The 22272-nt window shown below is 44.8% G+C and overlaps 1 protein-coding gene across 3 annotated transcripts; it reads right to left on the reverse strand.

The window, feature by feature from the left end:
• Nucleotides 1-948: 948 nt before the first annotated feature.
• Nucleotides 949-22265, reverse strand: LOC106610746 (BTB/POZ domain-containing protein KCTD3). Of its 3 annotated transcripts, XR_006770925.1 has the most exons (20): nucleotides 21836-22265; nucleotides 20965-21018; nucleotides 20685-20730; nucleotides 20429-20502; nucleotides 20258-20316; nucleotides 19953-20033; nucleotides 19512-19670; nucleotides 18775-18865; nucleotides 18555-18639; nucleotides 18366-18471; nucleotides 18167-18282; nucleotides 17377-17464; nucleotides 17157-17273; nucleotides 16837-17007; nucleotides 15147-15302; nucleotides 11268-11364; nucleotides 7363-7556; nucleotides 7080-7218; nucleotides 3930-6956; nucleotides 949-966 (listed from the first exon to the last, which is right to left on the reverse strand). XR_006770925.1 is itself a non-coding variant. In XM_014210273.2 (19 exons), the coding sequence occupies exons 1-19, from the start codon at nucleotides 21901-21903 to the stop codon at nucleotides 6281-6283; spliced, it is 2577 nt and encodes an 858-aa protein (XP_014065748.1). In that variant the 5' UTR covers nucleotides 21904-22265; the 3' UTR covers nucleotides 2946-6280. The 3 variants fall into 3 exon arrangements, 2 of the variants coding, with proteins under 2 accessions (XP_014065748.1, XP_014065749.1); XM_014210273.2 differs by lacking the exon at nucleotides 949-966 and having other exon boundaries at nucleotides 2946-6956; XM_014210274.2 differs by lacking the exons at nucleotides 949-966; nucleotides 21836-22265 and adding an exon at nucleotides 21406-21810 and having other exon boundaries at nucleotides 2946-6956.
• Between the last annotated feature and the right edge of the window lie 7 nt (nucleotides 22266-22272).

The following is a 22272-nucleotide window of genomic DNA, read 5'->3' on the forward strand; positions in this document are numbered from 1 at the left end:
GTTCTAAGCACGTATGCCAGTACTCTCAACTAGCTGTCTCACACCAGAATTAGACATTTATCCATATTTCTAAAGCATCACATTTCGACGTGTCTAAGGTTACGTTTATGCATTAACTCAGAATGGTTAAGGTTTGGGGTAGGCTTAAAACCAAAATCTCAACTTTCTATCAGTGTATTGAAACATGCAACCTTTGGCACCAGAGGCAGATGTTAACACCCATCCCTGTCCACAACTATAACCTGCTAGATGGTAAAAGCTCTCACTGTTGCCGCTGGTGGCCGGTTTCCATGTCATGGGCATGTGGGTTGTGTTTCTCTTGGTGTGGGTTACTCTTTCAGTATGTGGGATACTTATATTCTACTGGTGTGGGGTTGATGATTGTCTTTATGAAGGTCAGTGTATATATTTCACCCACCTCTACTTCCTGTTACCCATCACCCCCAGGGCCTGACGGACAGTAAGATTGTGGGCAGCGGCTTGCGGTTCAGCCCTATGTCGGTCCTCCGCGTGCCCAGCAAATCACAGCTCAGCCACCCCTACTCCCAGAACTTCTTGTGTCAGTCAGCTGATCGAACAGGACAGGATGTCTCTGATGGGGAGGGAGGACAAGACTCTGGTGTGGTGAGGAGGGAGAGGAGGAGGGACACGACCCTGGACTGGTGAGAGGGAAGTAGGTGGGGAGGAGGGAGAGGAGGGTGGACACGACCCTGGACTGGTGAGAGGGAGGTAGGTGGGGAGGAGGGAGAGGAGGGTGAACACGACCCTGGACTGGTGAGAGGGAGGTAGGTGGGGAGGAGGGCTGAGTAGAAGGTCCTACAATGTGATGCTAAAATCCCACTGATCTCAGATTGTCTTTCATTATAGGATCTCTGACCATGATGAGGTTACTGTTGCAGTATGTGGAGGATGATGAGTTTGTTGAGCCTTCAGCTCTGTGAGGAAGAAAGACATACACACACACACCTCTACCTGGGGACCCCACACCGACACACACCTCTACCTGGGGACCCCACACCGACACACACCTCTACCTGGGGACCCCACACTGACACACACCTCTACCTGGGGACCCCACACCGACACACACCTCTACCTGGGGACCCCACACCGACACACACCTCTACCTGGGGACCCCACACAGACACACACCTGTACCTGGGGACCCCACACCGACACACACCTGTACCTGGGGACCCCACACCGACACACACCTGTACCTGGGGACCCCACACCGACACACACCTGTACCTGGGGACCCCACACCGACACACACCTGTACCTGGGGACCCCACACCATCACACACCCCAGGGATCTCAAACTCAAATTGGGAATCCTGGAGTCCCAGGATTCATTTCCATGAATCTCCAAACCCACTCGGAATAAGAAAATACTTATTATTATTACTTATACTTACGCCAACTGACCTGGAAATAGGAAACCATTTCAACAAGTGTAGAACTCAAAGCAATGCCTCTCACCTCTTCCATTTTAACCTCAGAGTTAAACTACTGTACGTGTGTGGTAGCTGTGCCTAGTAGACCTAGCAGCGATAACCATTTTAGACCTAGTAGACCTAGCAGCGATAACCATTTTAGATGGTATTTGTGACTAGACCGTTTTCATGATCAGTGAAAATAAAGATGATGCAAGCCGATTCATGATTTCAACTGGCTGAGAATCGCTGCCTGCCTGTTTCTCGTCCCTACTGGGGCAGCTGGAGATCAAATTTCAATATTAAAACAATGTGGCAAATGTCAGAGAGACAGAAAGGTTTATACAAATCTCCACTGTTGAAAACTAAATGTTAGTCTAAAAGAAATGTGAGTTAATGTCTAGATGCTTTTTATAGTGGAGATCAAGTTTGTAAATTACCTGGCTGGGCTGATGAGACAGTGGATTGCGCAGTCATAGATTTAGCTGGTGGTAACTTGTGGAATAGACACCAGCTGGAATGCCGTTTTAACCAATCAGCATTCAGGATTAGACCCACCCGTTGTATAATCATGAAGGTAAAGAGTATTCTATATAGTGTATAATTTTGTTTGTATGTGATCTGGCCTATGTTAATAAGTCTGATGTTTTATTACTGTGTTATATATCTCCATCATCTTCAACTCAGCTTTGAGTCAGCTGTTTAGCCAAGACAACAATCCTTAGTCCAGAGTACAATAGTTGATTTTAGAAGACATTACCTAGAGAGGACTATAAATAGCAAATAGTTGGGTGATCAGTGTAGACGTAGCTGAAGAGAGACAGTCCACTTTAAGTGTATCCTCATTTAGACTCCTCTCACTCTCCCCTTATTCTGCCCCTATGCTGCTCCTGGCCTGGTTAGAACATAAGACAGGGTCCGTTTGACTAAAACTAGTTGACTCTTCTCGTGCAGCTTTGTGTAGAGAGCTGGACATCGATGGTTTATCAAAATTCTAGGTACTGGAATGCTTTTGAACTTTTTCATGATGAGACACGTCACATTGTATTGAAATTGTCTAATTAAGCAATAAGGCATGAGGGGGTGTGGTATATGGCCAAGATACCCCGGCTAAGGGCTGTTCTTAGGCACGACGCAACGCAGAGGGGCTGGATACAGCTCTTAGCCATGGAATATTGGCTATATACCACAAATCCCTGAGGTGCCTTATTGCTATTATAAACTGGTTACCAACCTAATTAGGTTGGTCAGCATTCAGGGCTCGAACCACCCAGTTTACAAATTGTATTTTAGTACATCTCCGAATATTAATGTACTTGGGAAATAAAGTGATATTTGATTTGAAATGCTGCGGTTGTTGGCGGGAACAAAAAAAACAGAGGGTGGCACATCCGCACACTTTATAATATAAACATAAAACCAAAAAGATTGGAGTGAGGCATGAAACAAGTGCGATGACTTGTCCCAGTTGTGCTTGGTGTTTGAGGACAAAGACAGAGACAGCTGACATACTGGGTTATTGTGTTTTACTCCATCAGTACAGAGATGAGGAGACGTCAGAGAGAGGACAGACGCAGCAGCTAAAGTGACAGAACACACACACACACAAGTACCTATTTCATCTCAACGCTGTTTAACACAATTCCTATGAAGGGTCGACGTGATCCATTACACTGAAAAAGTCCTCATTAGCAACAGATTAACAGCATGCTTTTGACATGAACAGGGTTCTGTGGCACTCCTAACCAATGTTAAAGCCACACTAAACTGTATGAAGACCCCGTATAATGTAGTCGGTATATATTCATTGATTTATTCAGCGTCCCCAGCGTTAACCTGGAACTAGATTTTACCCACATCCACAGTGCCCTCTAGTGGATTCACATTGTAGTACCGTCTACCAAGCGGTAGGGATGGAGATGCGGAACTATGGCCTGCCATTCAACTAGTATCAGGTCCTCCGTGTCACCCAAATCACATCACGGGCACGCGCACAACCAACAGTATGTGGACACCTGCTCGTCGAACACCCCCCCCCCCCCCCCCAACAAAAAAAACCAATCATGGGCATTAATATGGAGTTGGTCCCCCCCTTTGCTGCTATAACAGGGACCTATGGGGACGGTATTGTAGCTGTATAGCGGTCAGTTTTGTTTTTGTCTTTTAAAAAAAGGGACACACCAAACTGGCAGTTACGACTGTGTCCCAACTCAAGGACGCCATTTTGACAAGGGCATAGTAGCTGCACGTTCACAGCTATCGTCAACGAAAAAAAGATGTTTTGTAAAGTAAAAACAGAGTGATTGTAGCAGACAGTGTGGCCCTTGGCAGCTCACACATTCAGAAGCAGCAACACCACTTTATTACGCTCATAAATCACACAGCTATCAAACACCATTTTCAGCTAACAAAGTTGCTAACTTTTCTGAAGGGAAGGTTACACTGCTGAGAGCCCAGCGCTGCTTTGGAGTGTGTCACACTGGTCTGGGATACACACACACACACACACACACACACTTTGACAAGAGTATCCACACTAACCTGGTGCTCCCTCCTTGCACTGTCACCCACTGAAAGAGACATAAGACACGTTGATCCCATGATAGAGGCTACAGCTGAAGACTTAGGATTAGTGCTGGGATGGAGCAAAAGCCTGCATGCCCTGCAACCCTATTACACCCAACGTGACAATACAAGGCTACCAGGTTTGTGTGACTACCGCTTGTCAGATAAACCCAAGCTGAACTAAAAGAGTTATAAACAGGTCCTGTGTCAGTCTATAGGGCTCTATTCAATCCGTATCGCGGAAGATCCGTTTTACAGCGCGATTGAAATTTAAAGGCAATGTTCCCTCTTTAGCGGAGACTGCCGCATATGTCGGCTCAAATCGGGAATTACCTTTTATATATTTCTATGGCGCAATCTGCAACACTTCAGCTTTACAGACTGAATAGAGCCCCAAGATGTCATCCTACACGTCTAGCCAGCTCAAAGACAACGGCAATTCAGTGCCAACAGGTGAGTAACAGGCTTGCACTATACCATGTAGACTAGCAAGCACGAATACATAGCGACATAATAACGCGTTGGTACATACATGTTATCCAAAATGTTATAACGAGTGACATAAATAGATCTATTCCTTTTTAGTATCCATCTGAGGTGAAAGTGTAAACACAGCCAGAGAAGAGATATAGCTGAGGCCTAGATTTCATCCGATCGGGCCGAAAACCTCTTAAAAAGGCAACGTTCCCGCGTTCACGGTAAATGCTGCATACTGTGTCGGTTCAATCAGGGGGATCTAACATGGGATCAGAACGAATCCAGGCCTTAGACGCGCAGAGATATAGAGAGGGATAGGCATTACTCCTCAACGGGCTGAATGTCATCTCATACCAAATAAAATGTTACCTCGTCACTTAGTCGTCGTAGTGCGAGGTGCAAATGCAATTTAGGTACGATAAAATACTGTTAATATGAATAGCTTATCTGAGAACAAGCAGATGTCACAAACAACAGCAAATATGTAGACAGAGTTACACACACATTTAAATGCATCAGGATGGTTACATATTATATCGATTATGTAGGTATATTCTCCATATATAATCCGATTGCATATTATTGAGATTTACACCTTTGTACATGTTGAACCCTCAGCTTGGTCTCATTCCATCTCTTACTAAACAGCTCGGTAGAAGACAGACCTGGGTCAAATACTGTACTTTCAGAAACAATGGGCGCGCTTGATTTAGTTCGGTGGGACTATTCCATTGGTTCCATTGCACTGGACAAGCTAAATCAAGTGCACCTCAAGTTGTACGTATTTGACCCAGGTCTGGTCTAGTGATGAGGTGGAGGGAGGATGGGCCCCGCTGACAACTCCTCTCTCTTCATCTGAAAGCTACTGTTGGGTGACAGGAGTGAGGATAATAGCAGCTATCCAACTTGTGACGTCACTGGACAGTGAGAACAACACACTGCGTAGACTACAGACAAATATCCTCCATTCAACCTTTGGTCTACTTCCTCTCTACATCACGGAAAAGGACAGCTGGATATTTAGACTATGGCTAATGTTAAAAAAAAGGCACTAAGCATGTTACATTTCAAATAAACATAGAATGCCATGCAAAGTCACTTTGACCTTCAGCATGAGATGTCGGTCTGTTTCGACAAAAGGAAAAAAAAAAGAGAAATAAGGAGATTTACTGTGTAGCGTAGAATTCAGGCAGGTCTAAAACACAACGCGCACGGCTACTGGCTGGTTGAACAGCACGACTATGTGTTGTGTGGCGGTTCACAGCCGGTGAACCCAAAACTATGAGTGTGTGTGAAAGTGACGACAACCACAAGGGGGAAATAAACATATCGAGCACTTTGTGTTAACAGTCGATAAACTACATTATATGCCTCTAACACAAAGTCCCACTGATATCATGAGGGGACTATTGGAACAAACATTGGAGGAGAACCACTTGTGCAGCTACCAGATTACAGCCACGATGGAGAGATCCGAAGGGTTAAAGTCATGCTCGGAACTAAAAGATCACCCTTAGGCTAGTTAGCGACTTCCAGCGGGCGTCAAGTTTCTTCTCTTGACTGAGGATAACGGGCTTTCTTTTGAGATGTCATACTGTGGCAGTCTTGAATATTGCCTGTGAGATGAAGTTGCTCCCAAACATTGATCTAAGGTCAGTTGAGTGTGTTTTACTCCTAATGGTTAAGGTTAGAATTTGGGGAGGGGAGGCTGGTCCTAGATCAGGGGATAGGGGAGTAACTTCTCCCTAGAGCTGTTGACTGACTGACACCAGGGGTGTGTCGGCGTCAGAGCTGTCCGTAACTCACAGGCTGCTGTCCTGATTGGCCGGCTCACTGCACTTCCTGTGCCGGGGGGAAATGGAAGCCAGCTGGGTGGGGGAGGGGGAGGCGGTGGAGGAGGTGTCACTGCCTCCCCCCTCAGACCCCACCGAGGGGAGCGAGGTGAGCTGGGGGACTGGAGGTGCTCTCTTTCTGCCCAGAAATACTGCCCCCTCAAACCCTCCCTTCCTTCTCACCTCAGACCTAGCCTCCGCCACTGATCCTAACCCCGCCCCCTCCTCTTCCAGTTGGACCCTTCGCCAAGTGTCTCCTCCAGGACTGTCGGGGGGTTGCCGTGGCGATACCAAAACGCCCTCTTCGGCAGTGGCGCCACCTGTGACCACGGAAGCATTAGCAACGGCATCAGCATTAGCGGCGATAGCGCTTCGGCTAGCCCAGAGCTCCATGGCCGAGCCCCTCCGCTCGCCCTCCTCTCCCCCAGCCTCGCACAGTGACCGGGTTCGGGCCTCTGTACCTAGGCCTGCCCCCTGTCCGGGGCTCTCCAGCAGACCTGTCCCCAGGGAGAAGTTCTGGAAGTCTCTGTAGCTGTGGAAGGATTCTGTGCGGCGGGCGTGGGCCAGCAGGGGGCTCTCTCTGTAGGGTCGCAGGGCTCCGTAGGTGGCCGTCTCTGGGATGGGTTCCTGGGCCTGCAGCTGGAGGCTGGGACACACAGAAAGAGAATGGGGATCAGATAAATAGATATAGATGCCATGAAAAAGACAACTATACAGACAAACGTTCACAACATGAAGAGTCAGAAACAGATTACGGTGTGTAAGTGACCTGGAGCAGGACTCTCGGAGGCGGCTGTGCTGCAGCACCGAAGGCGCGGGGCTGATGTTGGGCGTGGCACAGCGGGAGGTGCTGAGGTCACACTGGTCCAATAGCTGCAGCAGCTCCTCCTCTGTTGGTCCGCCCACCTCTGTCAATCAAAGACATTATCACTTATCAGTGTCAAACTAAATGTGAAAGCAAAGTGTCAAAATGACACTATACAATCCATGGATATGTGCAATGGCCTCGGAAGCATCTGTTCCTATACATAAAATGCATTATCACTCCTCACCGTCAGTCTTCTTCTCCTCTCCCTTGTTGGCGGTGTCCATAGCGGTGGTGAGGTCCCACATCTGAATGCTGCCGTTGCCATGGCCAGTAAAGAGGTACCTCCTTGGTCTAGAACCCATCCTGCTAGAACCCTCGCACTCCCTCACCGTGAAACACGAGATGGTGGTCCCATCCACTGCCGCCACCTCACAGATCCTAGCAGGGACAACCAGGACAGACCACATCAGACCAGAACTGACTGCATTCAGACTACAACAGAGCAACCATCGTTCTGGTAGTTCAGTGTGTTTGAGCATAGTGCTAGCAGCACTTTGGTTAAAAGGTTGTATGACCATATTTGATGAATTTAAGTGTGTTTACTGTGAGCTGGATGAAAGTGCTAAAGGACCATGTTCATCAGACAAGGCTATAAAATAATGATGTGATCACACTCTCCGTAGTCCATGTGAGTAAGACCTTTGAACAGGTCAACATTCACAGGTCGCGGGGCCAGACGGATTACCAGGACGCGTACTCAGAGCATGCGCTGACCAGCTGGCAAGTGTCTTCACTGACATTTTCAACCTCTCCCTGACCCAGTCTGTAATAACAACATGTTTTAAGCAGATCACCATATTCCCTGTGCCCAGGAACACTAAAGTAACCTGCCTAAATGACTACCGACCCGTGGCACTCACGTCTGTAGCCATGAAGTGCTTCGAAAGGCAGGTCATGGCTCACATCAACACCATCATCCCAGAAACCCATGACCCCCTCCAATTCGCATACCGCCCCAACAGATCCACAGATGATGCAATCTCTATTGCACTCCACATTGCCCTTTCCCACCTTGACAAAAGGAACACCTATGTGAGAATTCTGTTCATTCACTACAACTCAGTGTTTAACACTATAGTGCCCTCCAAGCTCATCACTAAGTTAACCTGTTAGGGCTAGGGGGCAGCATTGACACGGCTGGATAAAAAACATACCCGATTTAATCTGGTTACCACTCCTACTCAGTAACTAGAATATGCATATACTTATTACATATGGATAGAAAACACCCTAAATTTTCTAAAACTGTTTGAATGGTGTCTGTGAGTATAACAGAACTCAAATGGCAGGTCAAAACCTGAGAGATTCCTTTACAGGAAGTGGCCTGTCTGACCATTTCTGGAACTTCTTTGCCATCTCTATCATTTACTAAGGATCTCTGCTCTAACGTGACACTTCCCACGTCTTCCATAGGCTCTCAGAGCCCGGGAAAAAAGAGAATGTCGTCATTCCAGCCCCAGGCTGAAACACATTATCGCCTTTCTCAAGTGGCCCATCAAGAGACACTAGCTTATGCGCGTGACCCCGACCGCCCCGCCTTTGGGATTTTTTCCTCTGTTTGCCGAAAAGGAGATTCCCTGTCGGAATATTATCGCTTTTCACGAGAAAAATGACGTAAAAATTGATTTTAAACAGCGGTTGACATGCTTCGACGTACGGCAATGGAATACTTTGAATTTTATTGTCAGGAATTGCGCCAAGCGCGACACTTCTTTACTATTTCGGATAGTGTCTGGAACGCATACGAACAAAACGCCGCTATTCGGATATAACGATGGATTATTTTGGACCAAACCAACATTTGTTATTGAAGTAGACGTCCTGGGTGTGCATTCTGACGAAGACAACAAAAGGTAATGACATTTTTATAATAGTAAATATGATTATGGTGAGTGCTAAACTTGCCGGGTGTCTAAATAGCGAGCCCGTGATGCCTGGGCTATGTACTTAGAATATTGCAAAATGTGCTTTCACCAAAAAGCTATTTTAAAATCGGACATATCGAGTGCATAGAGGAGGTCTGTATCTATAATTCTTAAAATAATTGTTATGCTTTTTTGTGAACGTTTATCGTGAGTAATTTAGTAAAATGTTAGCGAATTCCCCGTAAGTTTGCGGGGGGTATGCTAGTTCTGAACGTCACATGCTAATGTAAAAAGCTGGTTTTTGATATAAATATGAACTTGATTGAACAAAACATGCATGTATTGTATAACATAATGTCCTAGGGTTGTCATCTGATGAAGATCATCAAAGGTGAGTGCTGCATTTAGCTGTCTTCTGGGTTTTGGTGACATTATATGCTGGCTTGAAAAATGGGTGTCTGATTATTTCTGGCTTGGTACTCTGCTGACATAATCTAATGTTTTGCTTTCGTTGTAAAGCCTTTTTGAAATCGGACAGTGTGGTTAGATTAACGAGAGTCTTATCTTTAAATGGCTGTAAAATAGTCATATGTTTGAGAAATTGAAGTAATAGGATTTTGAAGATTTTGAAAATCGCGCCACAGGCTGGCAGTGGCTGTTACGTAGGTGGGACGAATTCGTCCCGCCGGTCCCATAGAGGTTAAGGACCCTGGTACTGAACACCTCCCTCTGCAACTGGATCCTGGACTTCCTGACAGGCCGCCCCCAGGTGGTGCACGGGGGCCTCTCAGGGGTGCGTGCTTAGTCCCCCCCTGTACTCCCTGTTCACCCACGACTCCAACACCATCATAAAGTTTGCCGACGACACAACGAAGGTAGCCCTGATCACGGACGACGATGAGACCGCCTATAGGGATGAGGTCAGAGACCTGGCAGTGTGTTGCCAGGACAACAACCTCTACCTCAACATGAGCAAGACAAAGGAGCTGATTGTGGACTACAGGAAAAAGAGTGCCGAGCACACACCCATTCACAACGACGGGGCTGTAGTGGAGCAGGTCGAGAGCTTCAGGTTCCTCGCTGTCCACATCACTAAGAACCTATCATGGTCTAAACACACCAAGACAGTCGTGAAGAGGGCACGAGAACACCTATTCCCCCTCAGGAGGCTGAAAATAGTGCAGCTGTCGAGTGGGCTCCCGAGTGGCGCAGCGGTCTAAGGGGCTGGATCTCAATGCTAGAAGTGTCACTACAGACCCTGGTTGGATTCCAGGCTGTATCACAACCGGCCGTGATTGGGAGTCCCATAGGGCGGCGCACAATTGGCCCAGCATCGTCCAGGTTAGGGGTGGGTTTGGCCGGGGTAGGCCGTCATTATAAATAAGAATTTGTTCTTAACTGACTTGCCTAGTTAAATAAAGGTTCAATAAAAAAATTAAAAGAGCATCCTGACTGGTTGCATCACCGCTGGGGTGGGTATGGCAACTGCTCGGGATCTGACCGCAAGGCGCTACAGAGAGTAGTGAGTACAGCCCAGTACATCACTGGGGCCGAGCTCCCTGCCATCCAGGACCTCTATACCAGGCAGTGTCAGAGGAAGGCCCTAGAAAATGTCAATGACTACAGCCACCCAAGTCAGGTCATAGACTGTTCTCTCTGATACCGCACAGCAAGCGGTACCGGAGCGCCAAGACTGAGACCAAAAGACTCCTTAACAGCTTCCACCCCCAAGCCATAAGACTGCTGAACAGTTAAGAAAATGGCCACCTGGACTATTTACAATGACCCCCTTATTTTATTATTATTTATGTTTGCACAGGTTCGATGTACACTCACTGGACTCTAACCACACACACACACACACACACACACACACACACACACTGCACTCCAACACACACTCCTATTCCTTCACATACGCTGCTGCTACTCTCTGTTTATTATCTATGCATAGTCGCTTTACCCCTACATACATTTACATATTACCTCGACTAACCAGTACCCCTTCACATTGATTCTGTACCGGTACCCATTGTATATAGCCTAATTATTATTATTTGTGTTACTATTTTTCTTTTAGTTTATTTTGCAAATGTTCCTTACTTTTTTTCCTCAACTCTGCATTGTTGGTTAAGGGCTCGTAAGTAAGCGTTGTATTCGGCGCATGTGACAAATACAATTTGATTTGGGTCGATGTTGTGTGGGGATAACTGATGAGTAGCACCTTTTCCCGGTGGAGGAGAGGCGAACAAACAGCTTGTTGGTGACGGGGATGACCTTCTGAATAAACACCTGCTGGTCATCTCTCTCCCCAAACGGACCTGAGGGGAAACCAGACCACACTGGTTAGATTGGGCTCTAGAACAACTGCTGTACCCTTTTCACACTATCATGTCCACCCAAACCAAACTGTGTTGGCTCAGATATTTTCTTTTCACATTGTCCTTTTCAGCAACTATGGGTAAGCAGGCCGGCTCAGTAGTGCTCGGTTGGGCTCACATCGGTTCAGCTCAGTAGTGTGAAAAAGCCCTTCATTGAAGGAGATGACACCAGTCTTACTGGGATTTTAGACCCACACGAACACTAGGCTTTAGACCAGGGGTGTCAAAATAATTTTGTCCCAGGGGCCGCATTCAGTCTTCAACAAGGTCCGGAGGGACGCACTGAAAATTGGTTGTATTTCCTCGCCATCAAAATTTGAAGAAATTTGTCCTCGAGCCATTGTTTTGGGAATTTCCTTTGCTCCCTGACTGTCTAGCTTTCATTTGCGTGATTATGAGCGAGCTGGAAACAGTATGAAGGTCGATCCATTATCATTTCTACATAGCTTGGATTTAGTTTTATTGATTTTAAAGCATATTGTGATTGTTTTTTATTTTTACTTAATTCACCCGTGGGTTTTATGTTTGACACCCCTGCTCTAGACCCTTTCCAGATAAAAACAAATGTTATCCATCCCTTCCATTTACCATATCTACAGTTGAAGTTTACATACACCTTAGCCAAATACATTTAAACTCAGTTTTTCACAATTCCTGACACTTTTAATCCTAGTAAAAAGTCCCTGTCTTAGGTCAGTTAGGATCACCACTTAATTTTAAGAATGTGAAATGTCAGAATAATAGTATACAGAATGATTTAGTTCAGCTTTTATTTCTTTCATCACATTCCCAGTGGGTCAGAAGTTGACATACACACAATTAGTATTTGGTAGCATTGCCTTTAAATTATTTAACTTGGGTCAAACGTTTCGGGTAGCCTTCCTTCCACAAGCTTCCCACAATAAGTTGGGTGAATTTTGGCCCATTCCTCCTGACAGAGCTGGTGTAACTGAGTCAGGTTTGTAGGCCTCCTTGCTCGCACACACTTTTTCAGTCCTGTCGACAAATTTTCTATGGGATTGAGGTCAGGGCTTTGTGATGGCCACTCCAATACCTTGACATTGTTGTCCTTATGCCATTTTGCCACAACTTTGGAAGTATGCTTGGGGTCATTGTCCAATTGGAAGACCCATTTGCGACCAAGCTTTAACTTCCTGACTGATGTCTTGAGATGTTGCTTCAATATATCCACATAATTGTCCTACCTCATGATGCCATCTATTTTGTGAAGTGTACCAGTCCCTCCTGCAGCAAAGCACCCCCACAACATGGTGCTGCCACCCATGCTTCACGTTTTGGATAGTGTTCTTCGGCTTGCAAGCCTCCCCCTTTTCCTCCAAACGTAACGATGGTCATTATGGCCAAACAGTTCTATTTTTGTTTCATCAGACCACCAGAGGGCATTTCTCCAAAAAGTACGATCTTTGTCCCCATGTGCAGTTGCAAACCGTAGTCTGGCTTTTTTATGGCGGTTTTGGAGCAGTGGCTTCTTCCTTGCTGTGCGGCCTTTCAGGTTATGTCGATATAGGACTCGTTTTACTTTGGATATAGATGCTTTTGTACCTGTTTCCTCCAGCATCTTCACAAGGTCCTTTGCTGCCGTTCTGGGATTGATTTGCACTTTTCGCACCAAAGTACATTCATCTCCAGGAGACAGAACGCGTCTCCTTCCTGAGCGGTATGACAGCTGCGTGGTCCCATGGTGTTTATACTTGCGTACTATTGTTTGTACAGATGAACGTGGTACCTTCAGGCATTTGGAAATTGCTCCCAAGGATGAACCAGACTTGTGGAGGTCTACAATTTATTTTCTGAGGTCTTGGCTGATTTCTTTTGATTTTCAAGTGATGTCAAGCGAAAAGGCACTGAGTTTAAAGGTAGGCCTTGAAATACATCCACAGGTACACCTCCAATTGACTCAAATTATGTCAATTAGCCTATCAGAAGCTTCTAAAGCCATGACATCATTTTCTGGAATTTTCCAAGCTGTTTAAAGGCACAGTCAACTTAGTGTATGTAAACGTCTGACCCACTGGAATTGTGAATCATAAGTGAAATAATCTGTCTGTAAACAATTGTTGGGAAAATTACTTGTGTCATGCACAAAGTAGATGTCCTAACAGACTGGCCAAAACTATAGTTTGTTAACCTGTTAGGGCTAGGCGGCAGTATTTGCACGGCTGGATAAAAAAAATGTACCCGATTTAATCTGGTTACTAATCCTACCCAGTAACTACAATATGCATATACTTATTATATATGGATAGAAAACACTCTAAAGTTTCTAAAACTGTTTGAATGGTGTCTGTGAGTATAACAGAACTCATTTGGCAGGCAAAACCCTGAGACATTTTCTGACAGGAAGTGGATACCTGATGTGTTGTATTACCTTTAAACCTATGCCATTGAAAAACACAGGGGCTGAGGAATATTTTGGCACTTCCTATTGCTTCCACTAGATGTCACCAGCCTTTACAAAGTGTTTTGAGTCTTCTGGAGGGAGATCTGACCGAACAAGAGCCATGGAATGATGATGGCCCATTAGACACCTGGCGCGAGTTCATGTTGGGTACCCTCGTTCCAATACGTTATAAAAGAGAATGCATTCGTCCACCTTGAATATTATTCATGTTCTGGTTAAAAAAGGCCCTAATGATTTATGCTATACAACGTTTGACATGTTTGAACGAACGTAAATATATTTTTTCCCCTCGTTCATGACGAGAAGTCCGGCTGGCTTAGATCATGTGCTAACAAGACGGAGATTTTTGGACATAAATGATGAGCTTTTTTGAACAAAACTACATTCGTTATGGACCTGTGATACCTGGAAGTGACATCTGATGAAGAGAATCAAAGGTAATGGATTATTTACATAGTATTTTCGATTTTAGATCTCCCCAACATGACGTCTAGTCTGTATCGCAACGCGTATTTTTCTGGGCACAGTGCTCAGATTATTGCAAAGTGTGATTTCCCAGTAAGGTTATTTTTAAATCTGGCAAGTTGATTGCGTTCAAGAGATGTAAATCTATAATTCTTTAAATGACAATATAATATTTTACCAATGTTTTCTAATTTTAATTATTTAATTTGTGGTACTGACTTGACTGACGGTTATTGGAGGGAAACGATTTCCTCAACATCAATGCAATAGTAAAACGCTGTTTTTGGATATAAATATGAACTTGATAGAACTAAAAATGCATGCATTGTCTAACATAATGTCCTAGGAGTGTCATCTGATGGAGATTGTAAAAGGTTAGTGCATCATTTTAGCTGGTTTTATGGTTTTGGTGACCCTGTCTTTGAATTGACAAAACATTACACACAACTCTTGTAAATGTACTGTCCTAACATACTCTAAATTTATGCTTTCGCCGTAAAACCTTTTTGAAATCGTAAAACGTGGTTAGATTAAGGAGATGTTTATCTTTCAAAGGGTGTAAAATAGTTGTATGTTTGAAAAATTTGAATTTTGACATTTATTTGGATTCAAATTTGCCGCTCTTGAAATGCACCTGCTGTTGATGGAGTGCACCACGGGTGGGACGCTTGCGTCCCACCTAGCCCATAGAGGTTAACAAGAAATTTGTGGAGTGGTTGAAAAACGGGTTTTAATGACTCCCACCTAAGTGTATGTAAACTTCCGACTTCAACTGTATGTCCCTTTCTCGTTTCCTCGCTCTCCCCAACCCTCTACCCATCCCTCCCTCTCTCACCGATGTCGTTGCCAGATGAGTAGCTGCCGTGGCTCTCCGTCTCCTCCAATGAGAGGATCTTAAAGGAGGCAAGGGGGGTGGAGCCAGGCTGCGTGGAGATCATGCCTCGGAACCGCGTCACCGTCCACGTCCGCACGTGGTTGTTGTCCGCACACACTAAAGGACACGCACACGGACGGACAGACAGAGACACACACAATGTACAGTACCAGTCAAAAGTTTGGACACCTACAGTACTCATTCCAGAGTTTTTATTTATTTGTACTATTTTATACATTGTACAATAATAGTGAATATGTCAAACCTATGAAATAACACATATGGGATCATGTAGTAACCAAAAAAAGTGTTAAACAAATCAAAATAGATTTTATATTTGAGATTCTTCAAAGTAGCCACCCTTTGCCTTGATGACAGCTTTGCACAGGCTTGGCATTCTCTCAACCAGCTTCATGAGGTAGTCACCTGGAATGCATTTTAATTAACAGGTGTTCCTTGGTAAAAGTTAATTTGTGGAATTTCTTTCCTTCTTAATGCGTTTGAGCCAATCAGTTGTGTTGTGACAAGGTAGGGGGGTATACAGAAGATAGCCCTATTTGGTAAAAGACCAAGTCCATATTATGGTAAGTACAGCTCAAATAAGCAAAGAGAAATGACAGTCCATCATTACTTTAATACATGAAGGTCAGTCAAGTGCAGTCGCAAGTAACAGATATCTCAACATCAACTGTTCAGAGGAGACTGTGTGAATCAGGCCTTCATGGTCAAATTGCTGCAAAGAAACCACTACTAAAAGGACACCAATAATAAGAAGAGACTTGCTTGGGCCAAGAAACACGAGCAATGGACATTAGACCGGTGGAAATCTCTCGTTTGGTCTAATGAGTCCAAATTTTAGATTTTTGGTTCCAACCGCCATGTCTTTGTGAGACACAGAGTAGGTGAACGGATGATCTTCGCATGTGTGGTTCCCACCGTGAAGTATGGAGGTTAATTTAGAATTCAAGGCACACTTAACCAGCATGGCTACCATTCTGCAGCAATACGCCCTGCCATCTGGTTTGCGCTTAGTGGGACTATCATTTATTTTTCAACAGAACAATGACCCAACACACCTCCAGGCTCTGTAAGGACTATTTGACCAAGAATGAGAGTGATGTAGTGCTGCATCAGATGACCTGGCCTCCACAATCACCTGACGTCAACCCAATGAGATGGTTTGGGAAGAGTTGGACCGCAGAGTGAAGGAAAAGCAGCCAACAAGTGCTCAACATATGTGGGAACTCCTTCAAGACTGTTGAAAAAGCATTCCTCGTGAAGCTGGTTGAGAGAATGCCAAGCGTGTGCACAGCTGGCATCAAGGCAAAGGGTAGCTACTTTGAAGAATCTCACATATAAAATATATTTTGTTTTGTTTAACACTTTTTTGGTTACTACATGATTCCATATGTGTTATTTCATCGTTTTCATGTCTTCACTATTATTCTACAATGTAGAAAATAGTACAAATAAAGAAAAACCCTTGAATGAGTTGGTGTGTCCAAACTTTTGACTGGTACTGTATATGAAGCACAGCCATTAAAATACAGATATTTAGACATAGAGATCATTAGCATACCTGTTATTTTCTTATCCTGATTACACAATGCTCAAACCTGTCCCAAAACCCTCCCCTCCCTCCCCTTCTTACCTGAGACCAGGTGTTTCTCCGAGAGCATGATCTTAGTGACAGGGGAGCGGTGGACAGTAAAGGTTTGGAAGAGCTGAGGTCCAGAGCCTACTGTCTCAGGGTGTTGAACTATGACCCGGACTGCTCCAGAACTGGTTCCATATGCTATCTCTATCCAGTTACCACTCACACCTCGAGAGAAAAATAGAGAGATAGGATTTCACAAAAGATAATTGCTCAGAAAGGCTGAAACCCAATGAAGATGGAAATACATGATTTGTGTGTGTGTGCGCATGCATGTACACGTAGGTATGTGTTTGAAAGTGTGTGTGTGGACTCACTGGTCTTGGGTGTGAGGTAGACACTGAGGGCAGTGATGGCGTCGTTAGACGGGTCGTGGTACAGCTCTGTCACCAACAGATCATTATCCTTCATCCTCAGAGGAAACTTCTGCATGTCTGAGAGAGAGAACCAAGAAGGTTTAGGGTCAATTCCATTTCAGTCAATGAAGGAAGTAAACAAAAAAAATCAAATTCCACTTCCTGAATTAAGCGTGTGTACCTATGTAGTAGATGGATCCGTTGTTGCAGCCCAGTAGCAGAAAGGAGCCGGCCGTGTCACAGCTGGTGATGGGAACTACATCCTGCACCTAATGGAGAGGAGAGAAAAGAAAAGGTTCAAATGATAGATCGAGATCTCTCTCTCTCTCTCTCTCTCTCTCTCTCGGCCAACGTCACGCAGGGCTCACACAACACTATGATTCTTTTCTCTGATGTTCATGGCTACTACTGTGCATCAAACAGTGGTAGGAAAAGTACTCAATTGTCGTACTTGAGTAAAAGTAAAGATACCTTAATAGAAAATGACAAATGTGAAAGTCACCCAGTAAAATAGTACTTGAGTAAAAGTCTAAAAGTATTTGGTCTTAAATATACTTAAGTATCAAAAGTAATTTTATTTTGATTGACAGATAGCCAGGGGCACACTCCAACACTCAGACATAATTTACAAAACGAAGCATTTGTGTTTAATGAGTCTTCCAGATCAGAGGCTGTAGTGTGAATGGGACCATTTTCCTGTCAAAATGTAACGAGTACTTTTGGGTGTCAGGGAAAATGTATGGAGCAAAAAGTAAAAGTTGGCAAAAATATAAATAGTAAAGTACAGATACCCCAAAAAACTACTTAAGTAGTACTTTACACCACTGACATCAAAAAAGGCAGAAAATGATGTTCACGGCACACATGTATGAACCTTAAAACATTCTTCTTCTCTAAGCCCTGTTCCCATCTCTCTCTCTCTCCCCCTCCCTCTCTATCCATCCTGACACACACACCCTATGTAATCCTACCTGCCAGTGCTGTGTGACAGCGTTCCAGACTCCCACCTTCCCAGTGTGACTGGTGGCCACCAGCTGGTTCCCAATGAAGAACAGATGATCTACGGGTACACCCAGACTAAACACACCTAGAGAGAGCGAGAGGAGAGAGAAACAATAAGACGCAAAACGCCCTCTCGCTTTCACAAAACACACAAACACACACACCTACCTATCTCGTTGCCACTCCCTCCGTCTTGGATGCTCCAGAGGATGATGTTGCTATTGGAGGCAGCTGCCACCATCTTGTCCTTATCACCATGGGGACCACCCACCACCTGTATAACAATAAACTTTATTGATAAAGCACCTTTCGGACAATACATTGTGATTTAGTGATGCGCAATCATAGCAGTGTAACCTTGGCGTTTAGGGCGATTCTCTCGATGGACCAGTCCAGATAGGGGCTAGAAAACACCTGCTGCCACCCCGACGACTCTTTTATCCTGAAGAATATACACGTTAATACACACACGTCAGTACACACACACACACACACACACTCAAGATTTATGAGGAGTACAATCTATAAATGATATCAACTCGGAGTCGATGAATCCGAATACAAATGCCAGTGTTACCTGTAGCAGATGACAAAGTGTGCATAAGCCACTACGATCCAGTTATGATGTCCAGCTACAATAAGCACCTTCCTAGGGTCCACCACAGCACCTGGACACATAACAAAGCACTTTACCTAATAACCTGGAAACATAACATTTGACCTTACAACCGAGAAACACACACAGTGCTGTACACAATGGTTGATAGTTGTATTATTTCCGCCTACCCATATTGTTAGCTACTTTTTACTGTATACTGAGCATGCCCTATACATTACCACGATCACGCTAAAGTGCTTACAAATGCAACATTATTACAAAATGTCTGTACACGACCATGCACAATGTATTTGGGTCAGGGTGTCAACAAAATGTCATTTGATCGTCAATATTACTAATAGGATAATTTGGCTGTGTTCTAAGCATGTGCGTAGGACACTGAACTCTAGCTCAAACCAGCTCTGATTCTAACACACACAGCCCAGAACTAAGTTAAGTGTGAACTTTTAACTTTGGTGCTTTTTACCCGACGTCAGGTCATGTTAGCTCCAGCTGTAACGCAGCCACACAAACGCCATCTCCTGACCAGCGGTAGGACTGAGGATTACTCTGATTGGTGGTTAAACAGGCACACGGTGTTCTGAGGAGACTGGGGAGTAGAGGACCACAGCCCCAGCCCTGCTCCACGCCTCATTACACAAACATCCTCGCCCACACCCTTGTTTTTGTTTTTTTAACCCTGCCCTCCTGCTTACCCAGTCTGTGTGGTCCCTCGGCTCCAGGGGGCCCGGGGAGTGAGGGGTGGGGGGGACAGGTATGGGGGAACCCCCCCTCTGCTCCGGTGGGACCAGGCCGATCCTCAGGGACAGGGCCCGAGGCTGCAGGGGTGGAGCTGAACTTACGGGCTGGGAGAGCTGTGGGAGAAACACATGAGTCAAGCAATCAACCAACAAACTAAGAAAAGAATAACTAGAATTCTACATGACGAACACATTTTATGAATGTCAAAAAGACCAAAAGTTCAAAGACCAAAACGGACGCTGGAAAGAACGTCACTAGAGCGCTCACCTTTTCCTTGTAAGCAGACAGAGAGATAGAGGGATAAGAGAGATGGAGGGAGAATACAATGACGTCCTGTAATTCACCTGTGCCAGAGGACAGAATTCCAGGTAAGAGGAGTTATGGGAATACGATACCTGGAGGGGGAAGGTATCCATGGAACAGAACACTGCCACAGGACGAACGTTCTATTTCCTCACACAGCAGCAACCTCCTCACTGAAGACAGCCACCGCAACACAAGAGGAAAAAGTCCGAAACACTGTAGAAACTTGATATATAAGCCACTAAATCAGCATTTAACAGCATGCTTACGCAGTAGGTAGAGCACTGAAAACTACTTGGGAAGTGGACAAGGTCAAACTATTAAGTGATGGTTAAATAACAATGTAATACCATGTAGAAGCACAGTAACTAGTCAGGTTAGTGCACGGAGGCCATACCTAACGGCGTTATCCCATAAAACTCAGCTTCATGGCGGAGAATGTTAATGTTTACCCCCCTATGAAGAGAAGAGAACATCAGCTCTAAGACTTTATAACCTGGACCAATATGCTTCTGCTAATATTTAAAGGATACTGTTCCTGTGTGTAGAGAGTGTCAGGTGTTCTTACCGTAAGTCTAACTCTTTGGTTCGAAGAAAATTCAAAATGGGCGCAAAGGCTGTCGGGTCCCTGTCAATAAATATCTGGAGGACAAGAGGCACGTTTCGAAACTTAATACATAAATATCATTGTTACAGTTTAATATCACTGTACGAGAGTACATGAAAGAGTATTTGTGGAACGTGTGACCAACGCTCTCACCAGACCCCCCAAAAAAACATGGACGAAAAATATGTTTGCCTTTCGCATAGAAGAATGTACTCACAGCTCCAGTTTCATCACGTAGAGTTGATATTCTGCCACTCAGCAAACTGAAACACACACACACACATAACCTCATATTCTAGTTAGCCCATAACAAGCTGATCTCAGCTTTCATTCTGGCTTTATGTCAAATGTGGGCCAGACTAGTCAAAACACTGTTTTTAATACATTATCAAGATTGAATCCTTGGGAGATCAACCTCGAAGTGAACTAGGTAACCTTTCCTGAGCTGACGCCAGATCACATCTTAGCAGATATGTGCAGAGGGAGGTAGACCCCACCTTGAGAAGAACGAGTCTGGGATCCACATCAGAGTCTGTCTAGAGGTGCTGAACCTGAGAGGGTAGATCAGACCAAGGATATAAGACGTACTGTATCACGACGCAATGGATTGTACTGTACAATAATACATACAAAATGTTCATGAATTCTCATGGGTTTTCATGTATTCCTCCGAAGAGGGACACATAGAAATACATAAAAGGGATGATATGGCCTATGTCCAAGGTGGAGTCAGGTTACATACACACTTAATACATTATGGAAAGTATTTACTGTGAGATACATGTATCATGATTGGGTAATGCTACTGCAGTCTGGTCTCAAGGTTGTGTTCGATTTCTCATCATGGACACAATGCAATTGCAATTTGTAACATATCATACACATTGTAATTCATAACATACGAAATGGATGATGGACATCCACAAATTAATACGTACCATAGGACACGTAACATCTCATACTAACTGGAGTGTGCCGGATTTAAGTTTAGTATGTTACGCCTACCCTCGAGTCTCTGGCTACTGGAACGCAGTCAATAATACAGGCAATCTACTACACATTCTCCAGACATCGCCGTAGTTAACTATATGAGCCTACATCCTGTGACAGATCATGGCCATTCGCTGCGGAACACCAAGATTGCATGTTGATACAATGTAAACACGCCTTGACAATACGAGCGCGTGTGTTGCGTGCTTTTCGTGCATTTTATCGCAGCTCCAATTCCATGTTCTCGTCTGCGACAGCATGCCATTGCCAACCTAAAAAGAAACGACCATTGCAACATGTCGAGTATGTCAATACCGTCCTCCATGAGCGCACATTGACAGTTCTATAGACTGTGAGGCTATTTAAACGCTGTAATACCTTGTCCCACCGACGTTCAGTTGAATAATTTCTCCCATCCCAGATGTTAAATTGACATTCGCGGCCATGTTTCCACCCCGTCCCGTGCGTGTGGGTCACTCGTAGCCAGCAGAATATGTCCAATGTTTCCAGTTTGGTGTGTCGATCTTCAGTTTACCCCCTTCTGCTCCTCGCTCCCCTACGTCTCCAAGCCTCCATAAAAATGTTCCACTTCCACGCAGCGATAGTTCCCGAATTCATAGGCTATGGTTGTGTGTAGCCTTTAGGCAATGGTCAGGCGAGTCTAATTTACCAAAGTTAGCCGATATACACGTTCATATGCATCCATGTGAGTTTGTAATATCGAGTATTTTAGGGTCTTCGAGCTGCTTTCTGTGTCGTGACGACTGTCGATGAGGTGGTCTGGTCGAAGGAACCGCTGCCTCTCCCACTACGGT

Source organism: Salmo salar, chromosome ssa09 (genome assembly GCF_905237065.1).
Source record: "Salmo salar chromosome ssa09, Ssal_v3.1, whole genome shotgun sequence".
NCBI classification, from domain to species: domain Eukaryota; kingdom Metazoa; phylum Chordata; class Actinopteri; order Salmoniformes; family Salmonidae; genus Salmo; species Salmo salar.

What these genes read in the sequence shown, in the direction of transcription:
- LOC106610746 (XM_014210273.2), bottom strand. Translation starts at nt 21,903, where the DNA reads ATGGCCGCGAATGTCAATTTAACATCTGGGATGGGAGAAATTATTCAA. An exon ending in GAATCGCCCTAAACGCCAAG is followed by an intron (nt 18,472 to 18,554) that starts GTTACACTGCTA and finishes ATTGTTATACAG; the next exon opens with GTGGTGGGTGGTCCCCATGG. An exon ending in CTACCTCACACCCAAGACCA is followed by an intron (nt 17,008 to 17,156) that starts GTGAGTCCACAC and finishes TTTTCTCTCGAG; the next exon opens with GTGTGAGTGGTAACTGGATA.